General features: G+C 39.5%; 2 protein-coding genes across 2 annotated transcripts in view; both read right to left on the reverse strand.

Moving 5' to 3' along the window:
- Nucleotides 1–6,555, reverse strand: part of klhdc8b (kelch domain containing 8B) — a 159,664-nt gene extending 153,109 nt beyond the window's left edge. Inside the window, exon 1 of the mRNA XM_032568894.1 lies at nucleotides 6,092–6,555. The gene's annotated coding sequence lies outside the window, so the exon portion shown is untranslated. The remainder of the gene's footprint in view (nucleotides 1–6,091) is intronic.
- A 3,720-nt stretch (nucleotides 6,556–10,275) lies between these two features.
- LOC116725510 (uncharacterized) lies at nucleotides 10,276–19,205 on the reverse strand. The gene is made up of 6 exons (XM_032571606.1): nucleotides 18,817–19,205; nucleotides 17,644–17,816; nucleotides 17,188–17,406; nucleotides 15,276–15,436; nucleotides 15,050–15,182; nucleotides 10,276–14,407 (listed from the first exon to the last, which is right to left on the reverse strand). Exons 1-6 carry the CDS (start codon nucleotides 19,064–19,066, stop codon nucleotides 14,231–14,233), a joined length of 1,113 nt encoding a protein of 370 aa, XP_032427497.1. The 5' UTR covers nucleotides 19,067–19,205; the 3' UTR covers nucleotides 10,276–14,230.
- Between the last annotated feature and the right edge of the window lie 4,998 nt (nucleotides 19,206–24,203).

Raw genomic sequence — 24,203 nt, forward strand, 5'->3', positions numbered from 1 at the left:
GCTGGAGTTGCCATGTTTGTGTTCATAGTAAGCCAGTGGTAATCTGAGATGCTGTTCTCATGCTTGTTCTTCTAAACACACGGCTGCTTCCCCGGAAAAGAAATGATTTGTTGTACCTACATGTGGACCTCTCCGTGTTCTCGCTACGCCCCTGGGACAGAACAACTCCATGTTTGTGAGATCACCGCTGTCCTACGCTTCTCTACAATCACAGCCCCAGCAGCAGCTCCAGGTTAGCGCGCCTAATAAGGGGAAGCAATGCAAACAATAAACGGCAATTAAACAAGGCAGTTACTGTTTGTCTGAGCTATGAAAATGTTCTTGAGTGAATCTTAACTGAGCCATTTTAATTAACACGGCGTTATCCTCCTGCTGTGAAGCCTGTCGAGTTGTATGTGTGCTTGGACTGCCTGCGATGAGGAAAAACAAAATCTCTATCCATCACCAGCTTTCAGACAAACCCTTTGAAGATTTTTTCCCCCCCCCAAAACTAGCTGGTTATTTTGACACACTTTATCCACCAACTCTAACTCTATGTGGGGAACAGCAAACCCCAGAACGAGTGGATGCCAAAGATGTGGTCTTGTTGTGGTGTTAAAGGAAAATTAAGAGCTGTACCCCAAAGTTCATGGTTGTTTCCTGTTTGTCCCACATGGTTTCAGATTTTGGACAGGCTTGGATGGTGTCTTTAACAAATGAGGCAAATGAAAGAACCAAACACCACTCCAGGTACGTCTCTACTCTTTAGTAGAGACATGTAAAGAACAGGCAGATTTTTTGAGCACTTGTGGAACATAAACAGTCCCTCCAGAAATTTCTGGAGAAATTTCAGTCTTGCAGTGGGCCTTCCTGACCAGATTCTGTCTTCTCTTTCCACCTCTTCTGTTAGAACATCCAGCTTCTGTAACATACCCATATTTTCTCAATTTTTTAGTGACCGTCTTTACAGCATCTCTGTGTGTTAGGGCTGGGAGATACATCCATTTTAGCCATTAATCAAATTTTCTGTTTTTGGAGAGGGTTGACGTAAGAGTTTTTAAAGATGCATTCTCATTTCTAAAAAAATTAAGGAACGAAGTGAGAGAAAAAAATCAATTAAAATCAGAAATTGAATGTGTAATTTTATTTTTAAAAGGGGCAGTATGTGTATTCTACAGACACATAGTGCCATTTCATAGCATAAGTAACTATGTTACCTTCAGCTGTTAAAAAATACTTTATGTACCAAATGTGACCCAGGCGTTTTGCACAGCTGGATGGTTGCCATGGGAGATTAAAGGATTTCTAAAACATGTATGAAAGAACCAAACACCACTCCAGGTATGTTTTTGACAAGGGAATAACAACATGATGTAAAAAATTTTTTTGATTTTACATAATATTGCCCCTTTAAAATTGCTGAGGATACAGTTACATTTTTCAGGACATACTGTAAAAGTTATCAGCCAGCCACAGGTGTACTATTGTCAATGATAACTTCACACAGTTCCACTATGCTGGGAAAAACTGACTGACATGTCTTCACAAGCCAATCCAGATTTGGCATTTTCTTCTCTAACTGACTCTTGGTTTAAGTCTTTTCTAAAAAAAAAAAAAAAAAAAAAAAAAATCCTCTTTTTGAAATCTCAGTCTCTGTTGTTACAACCGTTCAATTTTAACGGTTATCGGCAGAATCAGAGTGATTTAGCTACTGCAATATGTCATTTAGAGTGTTTAGGAAACACAAACAGCAACAGGTGGTCACTTCCTGCTTCGACTAGGCATATATGCTGTGAGTAAAATAAAACATGTCAAACACTTCCTAATAAAACACTCATTATCCTGTTGTCAGCTCGAAGTGCGCAAAAATTATTTTCCTGTCACGCACCATGCTACTTTATTACCTCCTCCTACTCTGACATATCCCCCCAGGATTAGAAGTCCCCATCGCTGGCGGCTGAGTGTCCAAACTGTCTTCAGTAAACAGCCCTCTTAATCCCCTGATGAGAATATTGGCTAAATTCCACACCTCCTCTGTCCGGTTTAATGTCTCTGAGAGAACCAGGACCCCGTACTCCGTATGAGTGCGACAGCCGACTTATCTGTCCCCCACAAGCTACTCTAATTACAGCTAAAGACATTTCACGCTCACACTCTGCTTCTGTCCCGCAGAGTACAAGAGGCTCATTCATCATGAGAGACACAAAACACACTCCAGTCCATCTACCGTCTGCACCAAAACTGGCAACTTCTAAGCCCAAGTAATGACACAATGCAAGAAAACAGTGAGGAATATCAGCTTTTCCACATCAATCTGCCTGCATTTGAGGGACCTGCAAAAGACCATCCATGCATATGGCCAAACATCAACCTATGAGTTGAAGCTATGAGTTGGTGAAAGTCAGGAAACAGAATCGTAAAGAGAGTTGATGATGCCTTTGATATATCAGTAAAAAAAGCCAAAAACTCCACCTACATCAGCTAGCAGAGACGCTTAACAGTCTATGTGCTGACTGGAGTTCCAGACCTGGACTTGGAGTTCATTTGTCACAAAAACAAATACTTCAAACAAGACAATGTTAGTAACATTTTAGTAAACACTTCAACAACAAACCACTTCTCATTGTTCACTTTCTAAACATAATTAGTTAGAATTTACCGAACTTAATTTGAGTAAGTGGATTTCAAACATCAGTTGGAATTAAGATAATTTATTTCAGTGTCTTTTGGCTGTTAACCTTAGAGGACGTTTTACTTTGTTTCTGTTGATAAAAATCAAGAAAACTAATTTACAGTGAATAACCAACATTTTAGAGTGGAATTTTAGAGTGGCATCACTGTATATGAAACAAGAGACTACACCATGTTGGTCAATACACTCACCTTACTAATCTTACTAATTAAAATAAAAGAACAATAATTTAATAGCAATTGATATTTCCACACAGGTATAACTTGAAAAAGTAACATGACCAACCAAACCAAACACCTTAAAGATCAACATTCATTCTTTTTCTAGACAGTCTACATTAACATTATCTGTTTTAATAGTACCAACGTGCTCTGATTTAGCTCCACTATATTTCAGAAAATTTGTAGGTACAAACTGATGCATAACAGTATGAAACATCCTGTGGCAGGCGGCATGTCGGACCACAAGGTCCAGAATGCTTCAGGGCAGTGGTGTCAAACTCCAGAGCTCAAGGGTTGGTGTCCTGCAACTTAACTCCACCAATATTATGTACTTATATTTAGTGACTACAGACAAAATATTTATAACAACAACTACAGTAATAATTATAACTAGAACGTTTCTGAAGAAATTTAAGCGGGGCCTGCCAAAGTATGCCCGTCGGTTGGAACCCAGAGTTCTGATGCTAAAATTTAGCATCAAAGCTAAAGTAAACTACAAATGTACTCAATAGCATGTGGAGAGTCACAAGCATAGAGCAACATGGACTTATTCAATTCAGTATGTTAAAATTAGTGTATATGGGGCGTGACCTACATTTGGAGGCCTTGAGTCCTCGACGCGGACATCGCGGGTTCAATAAATCCAATTTATACCTCGTGACAGTTCGTTGCCAGAAAAAAAAGAAACGCTCATCTCTTAACACCAAATTAATTATTGTTTATTAAACATAAGTTCTTTTGAAATACTGTTTATCTGCCTAGACACAAGAAATTTACAGTTGGTAAATTTTGCAAGAGTAAAATTCTGATGTTTTCTTGGTGCCATTTGGTTACCAGAAAACGCACTCATCTCTTAGCAACAGATTAACAACAAATATTGTTATCGTTCAGAAAACATAAGATTTCACTTTGCCGAAAAGTGAAAAGTGGAAAGTGAAAATATTTTTTTTTCTTTTGTCATTGGTGGCAAATACATTCTAAATAAATACTTTTCTATAGTAAATGTTCCGCCAAGGTGGCGTCTCTGTAGTTCTAACTGGAAGCTCTGCCCTCCCAGTGTGAAAACTGTCATGTGTGAGTGAGACACAGAGGGGGAGACAAAATTCAAAATGCCTTGCTTTCCCTTGGGAGTCCTATGCATTTATCTGGCAGGACCCAATAATAAAATCGGTCTTATTAGAATCGCCAAGTCAGTGTTTGGTCAGAAAACGGCAGTTGCTGCACCCCTAACGCAGGAGTTAAAACACACAACCATGCCAACAAAGATTTCCTCAACACTGCCTCGAACCTGTGTACCATCACATTAGATTGTAAAAGTTTGCATAGACATCATTTATACACCAAAACTGTCCACACAGGTATGGTACAGATGATAAATGACGCCGCAAACTGCCTGTCATGACTCATGGGACGCTTTTACAAATTACAGTAAGATCAGGAGAACCAGCATCACTTCCTTAGTCCTAAACAGAGAGGGACATAAATGATCTGTAATCTTAAGCTATTATTTTTCAAAAACCCAAAACAGCATATCCAGAGTGAAGTCACAACAAATATCCGTTCCTGTTTCCGTCTAAAGTAAAATCGTAGCCTCAGGACTGGGTCCTCCTGTGGACTGAACTTCAGGATTAATTTAGCAAGTAGGTGGGCAACTTTGTTTCTGCAGCACAAATCCAATGAAAGCTCAACAAAAACTACAAGAACTAAATGCTTCATCCTCCTCATAGAACCAAGACCGCTAATGTAAGAGAAAGCAGAGTAGACTGCTGAGTCCCAGGTAGAGGTGGGATTCTGCTGGCCCTCAGCACCACTACGTGTCCCTGCCGTATCCAAGGAGACAGACGCAGACGCTGCATGTCAGCTGTAATCCTCATAATGAAAAATGAACCCACAGCACCTCAGGAGACATCATCAGAGCCCAGATGGGAAACGTAAGGAGAGAGAGATCTGAGGAGTAATTCAGGGGATTTAATTAAAAAAAAAAAAAAGAAAAGGAGGAAGAAACAGAATTCTCACAATCCAAACTCAGGCTGAGGACAGACTAAACTCCAACGACGGCGGTAAAACATCCAGATGTTGGCCGGCGGGTTAGAGATTTTGTAGAAAAGATCCGTGTCACGAAACAGCTGGATGGATTTTCTGTGAATATAATAAAAAGCTTTGCACTCAATTAGGAAGCAAAACCAGAAGAAGGCTTTTACATAATCCTGAGGCAAAGAGCATACTGCTGCTGCTGCTGCAACCCAAACAGCTGAACTACTGATGGTAGACTGGTTTTGTTGGAGATGTCATCCAAACGGATCACTATTCTAACCATCCATCCACGGTGCTCTGCATGTAGGCCAGAAGGTTCAATTTTTTTCTCATCTGACTTCAGGGACAAATGACTACATACTGTAGCTCGTCTGTAATGTTGACTGGTCAATCTTGAGGCGTTTTCCTCACAACTCTTCATTTTTCAAAGTCATATCTTCACCTTCTATTCATACAATTACAATTGTCAGAGTTCCAAACTAAATATTTAATTCACAAGCTAAATACTTAGCTTGTGAAATATTTAGTCAGGAAGCCACATATTTAGTTCCGAACTAAATGTTTTAAGTCTGAGCTAAATATTTAGCTTTCAAACTAAATATATAGTACAGACTAAATATTTTCCAAATTTGAACTTTGAACAATGAACTCCCTCGTTTTTTTTCTATTACAGGCTAAATAAACCAAATTATTGCTGTCAGTTTTTTACTCATTTTTGTTTGTACTACTTTTCTCAAACTGCACCCCGTACAGGTAGACTTGAAGGAGGGTGTAGAGGTAGGGGAGTTCCAAATGCACACCATACTTTTCAGATTTGTGCTTGATAAAACATTTACCTGAACACTCTTATTTATGAATATTTTATGATGAGACTTCAGCTTCCTGAAGGAGCATTCCTTTTTTCAAAATTGGAAAATACGTGCCAAAGAAAGTGGAAAGTGGGCCGAACCGAGAGAAAGATATTCAGTCTCTGTCTCCTCATCTGGTTTGGAACACGCGGTGACGCAGCTTCGGTGCGCCAAGCTGAAGCGCAGCACTGACCCATTCCTCCAAATCCACACTCCGCGCCAATTAATCGCCATCCGAGCCCAAAAGCAACACCTGCGCACCGTTTACATGCACGACACAAGCGGGGGTTTAAAGTTCGCCGCAAAGCATTCCTTACCTGTTTCAGGAGCCAGCGGTGCGTCGGAGTTCACCGGAAAAGCTCCGGTGAACACTTTGAAAGCGGGTCGTTTCCAGCAGAAACCCCGGCGTGGAGATCCCGCTAGTGTTCTCTCAACAACCAATCCGAGGGAAAGAAAAACCCAAAAACCCAAAAACATCAACAGTTCCTCTCCTCTTCTTTCACGAAGCGCTCCGCTTTCCCTCGGCTCTCACCGTCCCTCGCCTCCCTCTCCAGCGCGCATTTTACGCAAGGCACGACAGCAACTCCCCGCGTCCACGCCGTGTGCCAGCTGTTCCCACGCTGACCTCTGACTAAAACAGACGATTCTCCTCTGCTTTAAGCTGAGCTTCTAATCCCCCTCCGCGTTCGTCGTGCGGCCCGGAGACTCGGAGCTTTGGCTTCAGAGGTTTCCCGGGACTCGACCTGCAGCAGCAGGTAAACTCCAGACTCACCTGAACGGAAGGACGCTGCCGCCGGAGGTGGAGAGCAGCTGAAACACGGCAACGCTGCCCCCATGTGGTCAAAAAAAGAAAACTTTCCGTTTCCACTTGTAAATCACGAAGCACATTTATTTGGCCGACATCAATCCTATTGGAAGATATTTATTGCCGATCTATTAGTGCATGAAAAATATTATTTTTAAAACCAAAAAATGGTTCAATTAAATAATATAAAATAATGAATAGACCCTACAAATCAAAAAGAAAACAGCAGCCCTTTGTAGTCCCCTCTTTTTGCTCCCCCATTCACTACAAGGTAAGAGCAAGCAGCTTGCAAGCATTGGGGAAAAAAGGCCTACATTAAATGTTCAAATTAATACCAGACCATTAACAGAGACTGAATCACCTCTACCTACCTAAAACGGCAGCAAAGCTTAGGTTTGCCAAGTCTTAATGAAACTATAAACTTCTAAAATAACGTAATTTAGATTATATGTGTGCAAGGGGAAAATGTCTGACAGTAACACAGTCCACAACAGTCAGAGAAAAAAAAAACAACACATGCAGAAGAGGAATACATGACCAAACATCTCAACTATGATGAAAAGGAAATGAGTCATTAGAGTACTTTAGATTATTCTGCCACTGTAAGTACACAACTATAACTATATCCATTTTGTCTTTTGTGTCATACAAGCTGACCCAGTGAGAACCACAAACTGTGTGCCCTTCCAGGTCATGAAATGGTGGTGAACCCCCTTCATTTATATGATAATGGTATGGACGGGGTGGAGCTGTACCGGCGCCACACAACACAGTCAATTGATTGAGGGGCAGCAAAATGTCAGTGCTTGCAACAAGCATGAGACAAACTAGTGTGTTTGGTGTTTGGGTCCAACTTTGCTGTGTTTGTTGTCAACATCACCTGCTGCCTATCTTCGTAACATCTGAGACGTTTTCCATACTGCCCTCGAGAAAACATTAGTTTTTCTACAAGTTTCTCAGTATTCATTCCATGCGACTGGGTGCTGGGGAATCTCCCACTAGCAAATTTTGTTTATCAGCTCTTACACTGAGACTGGGTCCCAGCTGGCATGTGATTGTCAGTCCATCCAAACATCCAGACGCCTGTCGACTGCTCTCATTCCTCACAGACAACCCCACCATACTCATTGAGATGATGACTGAGAACCCTTTGGCAGAGAGAGAGAACGAGAGAAAGTTGGGTTCCAATCCAATCCAGGCTGTAAGACCAGGGCTGACATTTCCATGGACCTGAGGTGGGAATATTCTGGGTTACTCTGCTTCGAGCCTGTTCTCGTCCCCTTTTCCTTTCTCTTCAAAGATTTTGATTGATTTGATTTCAAATTAATACATTTGTGTACACATGTATCAGTTTAATCATAATGAATGTATACTGTCATTCAGTGACCAGCTCATTGTGATTCTTCCACTGTCTTTGGAAAGCATGTCCTAAAAATAAGTCAGATGGGCATCCTTTGCTTGTTGTGGGTATGATTGATTATTAGGTTGATGTAAAAAAATGTTGAAATCAAGGTCAAAATATATGACATACTTATTTCTCATTTATACAATAGTATATTTTTGTAGGGCTAATATACCTTACCTACCCAATGCAGTTGTCAAATAAAGAATTCCTTTATTGAGTACAACAAGGCTATCAAAACCAACCTGCTACTATGTCATGAAGTAGTCACCCTCTGTTAATTCATCACTTGTTTGTGATTAACCACATTTTTTGAAATTTGAGGTAAAATGTACAGGAAAACAGGAATTTTCAAAACCATGACAATATATATATATATATATTTTTTTTTTTTTTTTTTTTTGTCAAGGGGTTAGCAGTTGATAGATTATCTAGAATCTAATTATTTAACTTTAAAGGTTTGCAACTTTCTTGCTTCCTTTGGTTCAATACTGGTACTAGCATAACATGTACTGCTAGTGAACTGTATGTAAAAGTCTGCATACAGTATGTAATTCACTTTTTGAAGCACTACTAAAAACAGACATAAAAAATTACCTAAAGGCAATATCGTTACGACATTTTCAGCATATTTTTCATTGCAAAAGTTAAATTCAAAAACAAAGTTCTTTTAACATTCTTAATAGATAAAAAAAAAAAACCTCAGATATACATTGATAACTATAACAAATGTCTAAAATGTATAACTTTACAGTCAAATTAATATATATTAACATTGTCTCAAAGAAGAGAAACATCAGATTTTTGAACAAGATAATAATCAATCACTTCTGGAAACCCAAACCTTTCTTTCAAATATGCCATTTAACAGCTACCTGGTCTCCTGCTCAGCCTGACTGACCAAAGGCCCAGTCCAAGTCCAGCTTTCTAGCCAACTGAGTTTCAGTAGACAGTATGGTAAGACAGCAAAAGTGGAGCACCAGCAACAGGCTATGTACAAAATATACATATGCGGAGTTATGCAAAAATGCTTTGCATTCTGTTGCTTTTAGGAGTCAAGTCAGGAAAAACGTGGTAGCATAAAAGATAAGATGGGATACTCAGGGTTTAACCGTCCAGTCCAGACAGGAGGTTGTTTTTTAATAATTATTTTATAATAGTTTGAACTTTTGTCAATAAGAAATATTTCAGTTTTATGTGTAATGGTAAAAATAATAGTAAAGAGATCGAATGAAATTCCCATAGACTACCTGTAATAATGCTAACTAGCACGTCATTGAACACAGTGCTGCTCAATGAGCAGCACAGGAGGAGTTAGGCTGGTATTGGGTTAGGGCTGCTGCTGACTCATCTGTTAAGTGTGGTAAAAGATATAGAAACAAGTTAAATATATGAATATCTTGCCAAGCATTTTCTTCACTGACTAAATGCCAGTGATGTGTCTGTAACGAAGCTAACAGACTGGTAAAACACTAGTCTATCCACCTCTGTTGAAGCAAAACACGGTTATAAATTGACCCCCTTTCTAGTGTCTTAATTTTCTTTTCTTTTTTTTTTTTCTATTTCCCGGCTTGAAAACAATTTAATTTTTCTAGGCAGCTGGGAGAAACAAGCCATTTCATGCCAATATGGGAGGTCAAGAGGGCGTACATTAAAGGTGGGTATTATTAATTAAGCATATTACTGTAGAAAAAAAATTCAAGTGTGAATACAAGCATAAAACACTGAATGCTCACACCTCAGGTAATGCTTTTAATGTTTTCCTGTAGCCACATTACGTAAGTTCTTTTTCAAGATGGCCATCTTTGTGCCTTTTAATCTAATTATTGCAACAAAAAAAATTATTCATTTTCATGGTGGGTGAACATTACGTTACATCATACTCATCCTATTCATACAACTTTAAAGTAACATGTAGCAAAATCAGACACCACAACTGAAAATGACGACATACTGTAGCTCTTTGCAAGACTCACAGGAAATAAAGAAGAGTTCTCTTGATTTATATTGGCGAAGGAGGCATTACCGCCACCAACTGGTAGGGTTGGCAATAGCTTCAGTTAATTTCCCTATAAAATAATTTTTTTTAACCAAGAAAAGGTCTAAGTCCTAAGATATAACCCATTAAATATCAATTATCAAAAAATTAGTTTCATACAATTACAGCTGACATAAAAAAAAAGACAAACCGGAAATGCTCTTGGGGGCCCCCTGCTGATTTGGAGGACGTAAGCAGCTGATCTGTTTGTTTTCTAGGCAGCTGTCCCACGTTTTTAAACAAAACACGTCACAACTGAGAAACAAAACTTCCATCACTTATTTAGTTGAATATTCATGTTTTGCATGGAAAAAAATAAACATTTCAGAAAACTTTTTTGTTTACACTTCAAGTTTTGACAAGATGTACACATTAAAAATACACATCGAGGGGAACGTCTTCCAGCAGCTTTGGCTTCAAAATATTTCAGTAAATTGTTCCAGGAAGAAACCATTTCACTGACAACCTCATTTCAATTGCTAGAATTCAAAACAACTGCAAATCTTCTGAGGAATAAAGCCAGGTTTTCTTCCACATACATGAGGAAGGTCTCAAAAACCAGAAATAAACTCTACAAAAGACCAAACCTTAACACCTGGGTTTCAAATCCGTTTGGTGAATAAAATGAAAAAAAAAATTTTTTTAAAAAGTAAATCCAGACAAGTTTAGAAAAATTTGTAGTAGTGGAAGACCCTTATTCCTGTCATGGGTCAACAGAAAATCAGAAACTTTTATTGTATACGACGCCTTCTACTCCTCCAAGGGTATAACAGCAGTTTACAGAACCATGAAATATTTTTGCAGTATCTTAAGATTTTCACAAAAGTAAAGAAAATTGCATGTTGAGTAAATAACCAGCCACACACTCCGACCTAAGGATTCAGATATGTTTAGTACAGTAAAAAAAACAACATGTGGAGACCAACCATGCAATTCAGACAAGAATTAAAAAGTTAAAAACAAACCAAAGTCATCATTGTTGCATAGTTCAGTGTTTCCCAACCCTGGTCCTCAAGGCTCCCTGCTCTGCATGTTTTAGGTGTTTCCTTGCTGCAGCCCAGGTGATTTCAATTGAAAGGTGTTTGGTGAACTGCAATCAGCTGAATCAGGCGTAGTAAAGCAGGGAAACATCTAAAACATGCAGGGCAGTGTGCCTTGAGAACCAGGCATGGGAAATACTGGCATACTGTATCAGCTACATTTTTGGCATAGTTGGTAAAGAGGCGAAAAAGACCCAAATATAAATTTGCTTTTTTATCTCAGCCTCATAATCAGTCACTGAAAATATTTGAGAACTCTTAAGCTAGATTTGATGATGATTTATATGGAAATATATGTTCCTGGCTTTTTTGGTGCCAGGAATATATAATTAGTAATCCCTGACTTTGTTTGCCAGTGTATAAATATGATGTGACAAAGCAGATTTTTTTTTTTTCCAGCCATTTGCCTCTATGCTGAACTAGGATTCATACTTGTTTTGCCACCACAAACAGATGAATCTTTGATCTCAGTTGACCTGGTTACTGACAGTAACTATGGGAGGCTTTTTTCCCCCTTTAACTCAATATGTGAAGATAATTCACTGACAGCATGAAACAAATAGATAAACTCCACCTAGCATAAAACTGCAACTTTTCTAGTTTCTAGTCAATTGTGTAAATAACATATTTTTAGAGCCATTTATGTTTAATAAATATGTAATGCTTTCTTTCTCTGACTCATTTCAAGTTTTACATTTATTGAAATAATATAATAGTCCTTATTTGGCAGTGTAATTATGTTAATATCAACATGTAAAGGAATCTTCAGTTTGGGCTACGTAATGTAAAGCCTGTCCTCAGCTCCAATAAAAACATTGCAATTATCTGCCTTCACGTGCAATTTATACCATCTTTACTCAAAGTGCTTTTAGGTTATTTGATGGTTCATTTAGCTCTTCATAACCTGACCTCTCTAAAACCAAATATTAAATATACTCTAAAACCTTTAAAGAAAACTTAAAAAAAAATACTTCACGCTAAGTGCTTTAAAGAATAAGAGAATAAGTCAATGCAAATGAAACCCCAACATCGTCCCAGTAGAGTTTTTTTTTTAGAAAAATCTGCTCTGAGGAGTGCTTGGTAAAAACCTTCCCCTAAAACCTGGTTCACAGTGTGATCATAAGTCATCTTTAGAAAAAAACATTTATGGTGAAGGAAGATTTCTGATCTCAATAGTGAGTACCGACATCAGATTTAAATACCAAGCTATATTCAAAATGTTCTGCTTCAACAGATTTTTGTCCTCTCTGGGCTTCCATCACTGTCTCCTTTATTTTACCCGATTCTGTTTACAACAGCGCTAACACATGTAACTTGTCCAATTACCATTGAACCAATGCTTTGGTTGGAGCTTTCTGATGTGATTCAGCAAAAACAGAGTGTTACAGTAGCATACATGTACATTCAGAATTTCACAGTATGACACTTCCACAGTGTTTCAGTGCAACATGTTCAAGTCTGTTCAGATCCATGTCCATCCATCTGTCCATACCAGCTTATCCTCGATGGTGCGGTCAGGGGTACACCCTGGTCGCTTGGTTGGACAAATAACCAGCCACACACTCCAACCTAAGGACAATTGGGATACACCAATTTACGACTGCTACGTTATGAATTGTGATTCTTTAATCACAATTCATTCATAAAGACACATTCAAGTATCGGCATATAACTCCTCTGACCTAACGATAACAAACGGTGAGGTAAAAACACAACAAACCAAACAGCTCAAGTGGCTTTGCTATGTTTTTGAAAACACTTTACCTGTTTGATACCATTTTCAGACTCAAGTATCTTGTGAAGAAACATTGTTTACATTGTTTAATAAAGTTGGAGATTATCTGTGGGGTCACAATCTTGAAGCTACAGCTAACATGAACAGACTGTTGTAAACTGTAGTTCGACCGGTAAAGAAATGAAGGCTACCATTTCAGAATAAAGTATGAGCATGTAGCAAGCCGCCCTCCAGAGCATACACTCCTTAAAAATTAAACAAAAACTGTTAAGGAGACTCAAGTACCAGACAACAAGTCTAAGTCAAGTCTCAAGTCATGGGAGCTCAGGCACAAGTCTTTGTTTTTGCAATTAAAGCACAATTTAAGTCCAAGTCTGACAGTCAAATTACCATCTCTGCAGTAAAAGTTTAACCCAAAACTCCTGCCAGATTTAAGTTTTCAGTAATCTTTTATATTACTGATATATTACTTACAGTATATTACATGGCCAACGTTCCTTCTGACTGAAAGTAAAGTCTTGGAGTGGCCAAGTGAACAATTTGCTGCAAAAGTTTTGTTATCGCAATATTGCTCTATGTTATAGGCATATTGTAAAAAAAACCGCTTGAATTGCAAAAGAAAAAAATAACTAATTATTTAAGTACCATCCAATCAGATGTGGGTGGCCCTCATTTACTGCACAATGAAAATGTTTTGGAAAGTAAAGAGGTGGTAAAGTCATGAAGAAACTACGCCAAAGGCTACGTTCACACGTCAGGCCTTGATCCTCAATTCTGATTTTTTGCTAAAATCTCAATTTTTATTTTTTGTGTGTTCGTTCATGCTGCTAATTTAATACGACCACAACCAGACTTCTCTGTGTGAATGGAGACTCACTCCCAATACGACTCGCATGTGCAGAAACAGAACGTCACACAGCAGCGGTCTGTTTACAGATCTAATAACGGACGTCTATAAACTGAAGTGTTTTTTCCATTGATTAGTGGGTGGCTATAAATCATGTTTGACATGACATTTAAAAAAAATAAAATAAAATAAAACTGAAAGTCATTTTACAGCGTTTTTATCGCCAAGACAAAACTAGATAAAAATGTTAAATCTGCCGGGTGAATGATAATGTAGGTTTAACTGTAAGTGCTCTTTGTATAAAACTGGCAATCTTTTGTGAATCCCATATTTTATAAATAATAATTGCAATTTAAGTAATCTCAGTGCTACACTTTTGTAAGTCCATGTACTGCCGATGAATAGCTCACAATCTTCCACCACAGTAAGGTCTTTACTTTTGACCTAGATGACTAGATGACCCTACACCACAATTAAAGTGGCAGTGACTCTTAGTGAGCTGGGACAGAAGTGTTGTTTAGTTGACAGCAGCACTGCAAACTGCCGATTGTCACATGGACAAACCTCACAGCAACCTAGAAGTTGTCTTCTAGACTGTCCCATTCCAGATGTTACTCTCGTAGTTTTCCAGGCAGATGTGAACGCGCTGGGTGAAGTAGCTGCGATCCGAAATGGCTCGTAGGAGGTCGGTCTGGACCAAGGAGATGTCGTACAGCTCCGCAGTGCACGCTGCACGGGTGTCATGGCCGCCGGGCTCCAGAAACACCTGGCCGGTGTGGAGACAAGGTGAGAGGGGACACAGAAGACGGGATGAAGATGACTTTACATATTTGTTAAAATTATCACTCATGACAGTGTACAGATGATCTGTGAGAAAAGGACGAGAATCTTAGTGCTGTCAATCAACCTCATACGGATGCTACTCCTCTTGCTCTCTGATATGCTAAAGCTTCTTGCCGACAGCTAGCTTTCCATGAATGCTCAGGCTAGTTAGCTTGGCCACCAATGTCGGCAGATAAAACAGGTTCCCAGCCAAAAACATGATTAGCAGCACGTACACGAGGTGGATTAGCAGCATTATGACCCTCCTCCTGGCTCTGATTGGTTGTTTTTGACCGGGAGCGGTGCATTTCTTCATATCGCAATAGTAGCACTGGGAGGAGGTGGAGCAGGTTGATTATTTCACAGATTATCTATCTCATTCTATCACGACATGGTGCCTGTTTTAACTAATGTAAAAAACATATTTTTGTAGAAGTTGCATACACAGACATAGAGAATATACTGTTGCTTTCATCAGTTAGTTTATGATACTTTCATAAAATAATAACAAACAAGATCAAAACTAATTGCGTAGAAGTTCCCATTCATATTTGAACTAATTAGGACATTAGTGAAGCCACATTACCTTTGGACTAACAATGGTGTCCTCATCATTTTGTCGGATATTGTCGTCTATAAAGACATGCTGAACATTCTGGTCAAAGGGGTCAATCCATAGGGGCTTCCCTCCTCGGATGGAGAAAGTGTTAGTAGCCCACCTGAACACAGACACCCGGATTGAAAATCATTTGAAATAGAAGGAGAAATAAAACAAAGTGGTAGTGTATGTGCTGCAGCATCTATTTGTATACCAGTCAAAGTGGTCCTGGAAACCGCCGAGACCCTGCACAGAACTCAAGTATTGGTAGAGTCCTCTCTCTCCATCACGAGTGGACACGCGCTCTTCAGCCCGGCTCAGGACGACCCCTCGCTTGCTACAGAGGATCTTACCCGGAGTCATATCCACTCTGAGCTGAACCAAAGCGATACGGAGAGCAAAGGTCAGAGTTAGTAGAAGAAGAGGGTATGAGAAGAGAGGTAAAAAGAAAGCAAGTCCTAAAGTTCTTAATCATATTAACTTGATTGTCTAAGAAGGAACCTACATTAAATGAAGAACATTACAAGCAGAATTTTCTTCATCAGAGTGTCATACAACAGCTGAGTGTCTTCAGTCAGAAGCGTCTTCAAATCGGTTGTTATACAGACTGGTACAGCATCCGCAACAACTCTGAAGATATCCGAATAATACGGTTTACAGCAACACCAAATTTAACTTTAGGATTAATAAAGTATTGTTTTAACTGAATTTTAGAGTTTAATTTCTAGTTGAAGATTTTAATTGTTTCTGTCTATAGCTGATACTTTAGTTTGGTGTCAAAGAGGAAACAATGCCTAAGGAAGATAACACTGCACCGCAGCTGAGCACCTAAAACAGACAGCTACACAAAAAATATATAAGTCCAGTTAGGTCACAGTGCAGTGCTTTCAGGTTCTGTTTGTAAATCACAGCCATGTTGGGAGTTGTGATACTAAAAAAACATCACCAGGGATGAATAAAACGGTTCTAGTTTGGAAACTGTTTGATTCATCTTCCTCTACTCTTCTGTCTATCTCAGCACATCCAGATGTTTACATTCGCTGTATGAGGACAAATAATCTCCTGCTAATCACTGTTTGACCAAAATTATTTCAAGTTGCTAAATGCCACAATAACAACATAGTTTTCATGCATTTGCTTGGTTTTTGGTAAAACTGTCTAAATGTATGATATAGTTAACCATATGAGTTTCCTCCCATAAGCTTCTCACAGCAGTTTGCTGGAATTCTGGCCCATTAACATACAGTAGGTACTGGATTGTGATATAAAATGGCTCTTCATGCCTGGAGAACACATAATCCAGAACCTTTAAGCCACATTACAACTAATATGGCAGTACGTTTAAAGGGCCAGTATTATTTGTATTTAGTGATGTTTGTCACTGTACACATGTACAGAAAGATTAAAGTAATAATGAAAAATTAAAAAAATAATGAATGAAATATTTTCTAGGCACATAGTACCATTTTATAGCAAAATTAAGTAACTATGTTAACTTCAGTTGTTTTAAAAATGCTATCTCAAATATGACTTGAAAGAAATGTTATTTCCTGATGTAACACCTTGAAATTGGGTCTCTGTTTCTTTAAAAACGCTTTCTCCTTTTGAAACTCCGCCTTCAGGAAGTCATCACAACATCCCTCCTCTATTAACCCTTTAACAACATTTTTACCAGCATTGGACTGAGAAGTATAATGAGCTCAGCAGATGTGCAGCTACCACCAGGTGTTTACTAATTGCTACTAGCTAGTCTGAAGGAGCTGAGTGAGGGAGTCACAGAGAAGGGCTGCTCTATGAGATCAGAAGGTTGGAATCTGCAGCTTTGAGGAGGAGCAGCACCTTGAAGGCAGCACTAGGTCAAACCAGGAGTTTTAGACAGCTGAATAGTTGCCATGGAGATTAAATGATTTGTCAAACATGCACAGAAGAATTAAAGCAACACTCCATGCATGCTTTTGATGAAGGAATAACATTATAACGTGATGTACAGCTCAAAAAAGTTGATTTTACATAATGCTGCCCCTTTCAGGTAATTTTCTGTCACCTGAACAGTTAATAGGCAGAGTTCTGCAAGGCAACACTGAATATCTAATATTAGTTGATGTTTAGGAGTGACCCTGCCTCACCTTCAGCTCAGGCAGATCAGGGAACAGTGGGTGAGCTCCCTCATTGACTGCTCGAGACACGGCCTTCAGCACCCGAGGCAGGTCTGTTCCAAACGTGCGGAAAACGATGGCAAACTCCCGTCCTTCCCACGCCAGATCTCTGATCAGCTGGAAGAAGGACGGGAGGATCCAGTGGTAGAGTCGGCCATCTTCTCCTTTAACAGACAGCTGTCTGTCTTCCTGTGGGAAACAGTGTTGAAATATTGTGTTCTCATGATGTCGGCTAATTGCAAAAAAAAAATAAAAATCAAGCATGTCCAACTTGGCTTGAACAGCATCCCCCTTTGACATCAAAAGTAATGTAAACCCAACATTATTCTGGCCTAATATACATGTGAGTGTAGGTAGCTGCACTGCTCAGAGGGGAGTCATCTTCGTCTCAGAGCGTCAGGCAGGTTTCTGTGATCGCTCACTTGCCTTGACGCCCTTGGGCCAGCGGAGCAGCTCCAGATGTTCCTCCAGCAGGCCTTTGAAGCGTCGCCCAGCAACAGAGGTGAAGCCTGGTGAGCGTCCAAACTGAGAGTAGTAGCTGGAGGCGTCGCTGCAGGGAGGTAACAGGGAGGCGGCGTCACTCAGCCATTCCCATTTTCCTGCAAGAATTACCCAGCATGCAAGAGTTTCAGAGATGGAAATTATGTATAAAAGTATTCCTATTAAAAACTGTAAAACTTGGGGGTCGGCCTGAAAAGCCATTTTAAATTCAAGGCAAGGAGGGTGATCTCCTGAGACCTTGTAGAGGGTGTGTGGATCTGCCATTTTCCTCATCCAGAGAAAGCATTTTCCTGTGACGTGCACAATGTTGGAGGCATCTAGTGGCTCAAACACCTTGATCTCATCCACAAAAGATGACATGAACTTGTTAGTTCCTCTGTCCATTGTAGTAGCTGATATATTGTGAAAATCCGGTAGAAATGATGCACTAATCGAGTCAGAAATACACTGCAGAGAATCAGTCATAGTGGAAGACGCCATGTTTACATAGAAACAACGGATGGGAGGCTTTGTTTGTGAGACTTTCGGCCACGTGGGATTTTCTAGGTCGGTTGTGGGCGGAGCTTGGTAAGGTCCATATAGATAGAGCTTCCGAGGGACAGGCGCTGGGGTCGTGTCCCATAGTGAGATACCGAAGCGAATGTTGAAAGAGAACACCTACTTTCATAGAAGTAATTGAATGTAAAATGGCTTTTCAAGTATGATTTGAAATGTGTGAGATGACGTGTTTTTTTGCATCTACCTATATATTATAAAGTCAATATTACCCTAACGAGTAGTATTCCGATTTTATGTATTTCTTAAAAATATTATTAGAATATAAAAATACTAATATTTATCATTGACGCTTTCATGGAATTATGTCATTTCAGTCTTCCATAGAGGGGCGAGGAATAAATGAAAGTGGAATCCAGAAAGTAGTTCTCAGTCACCACTCAAGTGTTCATGAACGTCATATGACTTAAAATAAATTGATTAACTCAATATATTGCTGAAATGTTTTAATACTTCCTAAACAGCATTTCCATCCATTTGTTTCCACATGTGTGTGTTCTAGAAACAGAACAATAAGCTCTGGACTCCGTGCTTTGTTTTTACCGTGTTTGCTCATCTTCCCCCAGGTGACGGTGGTGAGGAAGTAATCCAGAGCAGCGACCGTCCCCTGTCCGGTCACCGTGTCCGAGACTAGGATTGTGTTATTCAGGTCCATGTGTAGAATTAACTTTTTCCTCGGCGCGTGATCTGCGGATCCCAGTCCCCGAGGGACTGACACCGCAGGGTCACCTGCTGTCCCCCGCGCCGGCACACAGACACTTCTGCTCTCTGTTCCTTCATGTTCCTCCGCCATGACAGCTCTGCGGTTTCACAAAGGGAAACTTTCTGTCTCCCGCCTTAGCCAAGAGTCAGTTACCAGGGTGACTTACTGGTATCCACCAAACACACGGGATATCTGCCGTTAGCTACTTCCTGATTCCCCGGTATCCATCTTCTTCTTCTATCTCATTGTCAGGCGAGTTGGTGACGAACACTGAGAACACAGCGCCATCTTCCTGTCGAAAAAGTCGCTCATTTTCACAGGCCTATTTCATTTCGTTACAAATAAAATTCTGTAATTTTGTTTGCAGTGATTAACCTAAGTTTATTGTCTCACAGTTCAGACCTTTGCTACACTGAGCACAGGGGGCTGACAGTTAAGCTATAAGGTAGAAAAACCCGAATGGGTAAATAACAAGTTGCATGTATGCGTCAAAATAGTTTTTCATCTGCATAGGTGGTGTGCTTATGACACAGAAGAAAGAGAAAAATCAGAAACATTTTATTAACCAGAGCAAACCAAAGCAAAATGCAGACAGGACATTGTGAGTTTCATAACAGCAAGTTCAACAAAAAATAAATGAAACAAAACAACAACAAAAACAACGAGCACAGTGGACCAGAGAACATGAGGATTGAGTGAGCGCAGGAAACTAATCCAGCAGAAAGCGAAAGAACATGAGGAGCTTAAATAGGAGCTTAGTTACTGGAGAAAGAACTGGCAACTGATTGGAAACAGGATGCAGCTCTGAGGAGAGACCCTGTAGGCAGGCTGAGGGAGAGAGAGAGAGAGAAAAAGAGATTTATTTATCTTAATGATAGAAAATTAAAAAACAGAATGTAATGGATGTGAAGTGGTGTTGCTACACACGTGTGCAGTAGGTGGAGGAACACCGCCGACGTTGTTTGCAATCTGCTATAATAGAAAAGAAGAAGCTGACTGATGATTGATTGATTGATTGATTGATGATGATAATGATGATGATGATGATGATGATGAAGAAGAAAAAGAAAAAGATATATTTTTATTTTAAATTTTTTTTAGAAGAAGACATGTATTTGTGAACAAACTGAAGCTGATATAAAGAAATATTTTAACTTATAGCATCAGATTGTTGCTATGGTAACGCAAAACTCAATCTCTGTGGATTATTTTCAGTTTTGCTCATTTAAATGTTAGACCACTTCAACTATTTAAATTTATCTCTGCTAATGTCGCCAAATAAAATTAATAGCACTTTCATTCTCAATAATCAAATATTAAAATTCTAGATTTATCTTCAATATGGGACCTGGAGGGTCTGGGGGTCCCAACGCAGCTGCTTAGTTCACCTATGCCTTGATGCCTTGGCATTAAAGGAAGTATAAGAGGATCATTTAGTTTTCTGACTAATTCATTGTAATAAACCCTCTTAATCCATTTTTTTTATTGGCCGTTGCAACTGTTGCTGTGTGTCAAGTAGATGTCTCCACTGGTCTCTTCAGATCTTCTATCACACAAGACCTGAAAAAACTTGTCAGCGGTTTGTCCGAGTCTCCCAGGTTCATGTTTTCACCTGTACTCTTTTCAAAAATGTCCCTGAAAATTGCTTCGCTGAGCTCCTCAATCCTTCCCAAGGACAACTTGATATCTTTGTCCCGAATTACATTCCAGATTTCCTGGGACATCACGTCACAGAACCCATCAACATGTTTAACCTGGAAGCTGCAAGCTGATTCTTCAATCATTTTGCTCACCAGACCTTTGACGAGTGTCTGTAAGGCCGTTTTTATCTCGTTTTCTGCTCCTGGTGTCTCTTCAGGGTGTTTCTCGGATCCGCCTGTAGCTCCAGGACAAGCTTCGATCTCTGGGATGTCTGTGGAACGTCTAGTTATTGCTGCTTCACTGTTCCCCTGGAGAAATTCCATTTGAAAGCCCTCTCCGTCTATCACTATACTTTCCATACTGGACGACTGTAACAAATCAGAGTGCGACCAACATTTTATTTTTCTATAAAGGTCTCTTATAAACTCTTGACATCTTTCCACCTTGCTAACTCTCTTTAACAGGTATTTCTCAAAACAGGACAGAATTGACTCTTCAAACTCTGGGATTTTCATGACTAGTAAACACAAGGCGTCTTTATTGGTACAGAACATTGCGTTACAAAGACTCCAGAAGATTTTTTTGATGTATTTCTTTCTTACTCTTGAGCGAAATTGTATTTGTTTCCCCTGAACCCGATCCCAGACTTTCTCAAGGGTCCATTTGAAGATGTCCCGGAAGACGTGAGAGTGGCATATCTTATCTGATGATTTCAGCGCCCGACACAGAACCAGCCCAATAATCTGGCTCACATATGCTTTACTGGATTGATCCTCTGAACTGAGGTCTTGCGTGCTTTTCTTCTCAGCTGTGGTGAATTGTGATTGATCACAAGTCTGATCGTTCTCACTCTTAAATCTGTTGTGTTCATAGGAACACTCAGTTCCAGATATTTGGACTCCTCCATGGGATGGCTGTTCTTGGACATCAAAGTCATTTGATAACAGTGATCTCTCATAATAGTGGGCTTTTCCACTATCAGTTAACATCTTTACAAATTCCTCTGTGTCTCCCTGAATGGTGTATCCAAAATATTTGAGTTCAGCCAACATTTCCTCCTTCTGAGAGACTTCGACAATGGTTGGTAACTCGGGGATACCCTGTTTGAACCAGGGGCTTCCCCCACGGTATTTTTTAAAAATCCCATATTTCCCAGTTACTTTAATGATTGGTTTTATCAAGCAAGGTATTTTAGGTCGCTGCTGGTCAGTTTGATCAATCCTATTAAATAGTTTATTAATGCTTCTCTTAACCAAAGAGCCTTTCTTCACATTGACCGTGTTAGTGAAGGATTGGATCCTTTTGATCACTTCTTTGACAACTAGTTTCTCTAACTTTTTAACTGCTTTTGAGTCAACCATCCCTGGAATGCCCAGGAACTTTTCCAGAGCTTCTGAGAGTCTGTTACCCACAATGGCTTTGACAACCTTGAGTGTGATAGACGTCCACTGGACTTTGTTCAAGACCAAAGCGGAAAAAAGATCTGTCGCGCCGACAAGTAAATGTTTCCGTAACCATGCTTTTTGTCTTTTAGAATCGCTTGACAAAAACTTCATCCAGTGCTTCTGCGGGATGCGCTGAAGCAGCTCCTCGAGCTTGACATCCATTTTTTTCTAGAAGACTAAACCAAGATTTCTTCGGGCTATGAAATTATTATTATTATTATTATTATTATTCTGCTGATCCCCGAGAATCTCTGGGTCTGAACTTTTTACAGAAACAACCGAGATAGAAGTTTAATTTACAGCAAGACAGCGACGTTAGTAACACTGGTTGAAGGATCGTTAATATTGGTGCCACACCTCTTTGTTACGTCACAGCATGGAAACCATGTTCCGAATTATACGTTCGGAGATGGAAGGAGGTGCAGGTGGAGGTGGAGGTGGAGGTGCGGGGGTTGTATGCGGAGGCAGCGTCTATCGTTCGATGGGCGGGTTTCATCCTTGACATGCACCAGGCCATGGCAGGCCTGCTGCATCAACTCTGTTTTCTAAAGAAAATTGTTGACATTCAATTCATTAAATCTAATCACATTTTCGAAGATGGCAACCCGTGTTTAGATTTTAATGAGGTGTTCGTGGAATTGTTTAAGGTCGCGCCCCTTAAAGATGAGCAGCTTGCGGGGCTAATCCTGCTCTGACGGAAGCTGATTGGCAGGGCCGGATTTACAAGGATGTTGACCCCTGGGCTAGAGAAAGCGTTGGTGCCCTGTCCACTGAAGACTTTGCAATGTAAATTACAGTACATGAATATAGTCCGATACAACTGGACACCACTGAATCATGCTGTCCATTAAATCATGGACAGCATGTTGCAAAAAATGTACAATAGCTTCATATATTTAAATACATGAGTATTGTAAATATTGACAAAAACCCTAAAATATTAATAGAACTCACCATGATATGAGTTTTATATAAAGTACAATGTCTGCAAAACACACAAATAAATAAATAAGTCTATGGTGTCTCTGAACAATCTGGTTCCTGGGCTAATGTCCCCGTAAGCAACTTCTTAAGTCTGGCTTAGGGGATCGTTCTTAAGTTTCACTGCAGTTCCATTAACCACGTAGATCACAAGTGTCAAACTCCAGTCCTCAAGGGCCGCTGTCCTGAAGTTTTTAGATGTGTCACAGGTACAAAACACTGGAATGAAATGGTTTTTTCACCTCCTCCTTGTGTAGATCAGTTCTCCAGAGCCTTAATGACCTAATTATTCTATTCAGGTGTGGTGCAGCAGAGGCGCATCTAAAAGTTGCAGGACACCGGCAGTTTGACACCCTGACTTAGATGATTTGGTGAGCTCAATTATCTGTTAAAAGCTGCAGTATGTAACTTTCAATAGTTTTTTTTTTTTTGTCTTTTCAGATTTATTAAAACCGTCACAATGTTGCAACAGTATGGTACAAGACAAATCTGTAAAAAAAAAAAAAAAACACAAAAAAAACCTTAGCGCTGTCAATCAACGACTTACTGTCAGGAAAACCATTTATCCGCTGTGATCTGTGGCTACGCTAACCGGTCTGCGCATTCACAGCACTGTGGTGTGGGGAACTATCTGCTGGCTAGCAGAAAGAAAGAGGGAAGTTGTCTTATATTACGCTGTCAATATAGTGCCAGTTTTAACTAATAAAAAACATTTTCTAAAATACAGATTTAGCTACTTTAATATTTATTGGATTGGCACATTTATTGATAGTTTTGTACAGTGCTGTTGTAGTATTTAACCCCAACCATTTTTTTTTTAGTTTTTAACATTTCCATGTTTCAGATCAAACAAATGTTAATATCAGTCATAACAATGACTTCTTTTTTTTGTAAGAGAAACAGAAAGCTACTCAAACCAAGCTGGCATTTTGTGAAAAATGAATGACCAACTTGGTAAATCAAACTGACCACATTTTCTGGTTCATAGCTAGTTCTATTCCCACTATTGGGTCTAAACAAAATAAAAATCAGGAAAATAAATGTTACGATTTAAAACAACACTGAAGTACTGATTTGTATTAGAGTCTAATCATAACACTTCAAATAAAAGGTTTTTAAAGACAAACTATGTTGTTGGTTTAAGCAAAACAACCCGCTGC

Source organism: Xiphophorus hellerii, chromosome 1 (genome assembly GCF_003331165.1).
Source record: "Xiphophorus hellerii strain 12219 chromosome 1, Xiphophorus_hellerii-4.1, whole genome shotgun sequence".
Classification (NCBI taxonomy): Eukaryota; Metazoa; Chordata; class Actinopteri; order Cyprinodontiformes; family Poeciliidae; genus Xiphophorus; species Xiphophorus hellerii.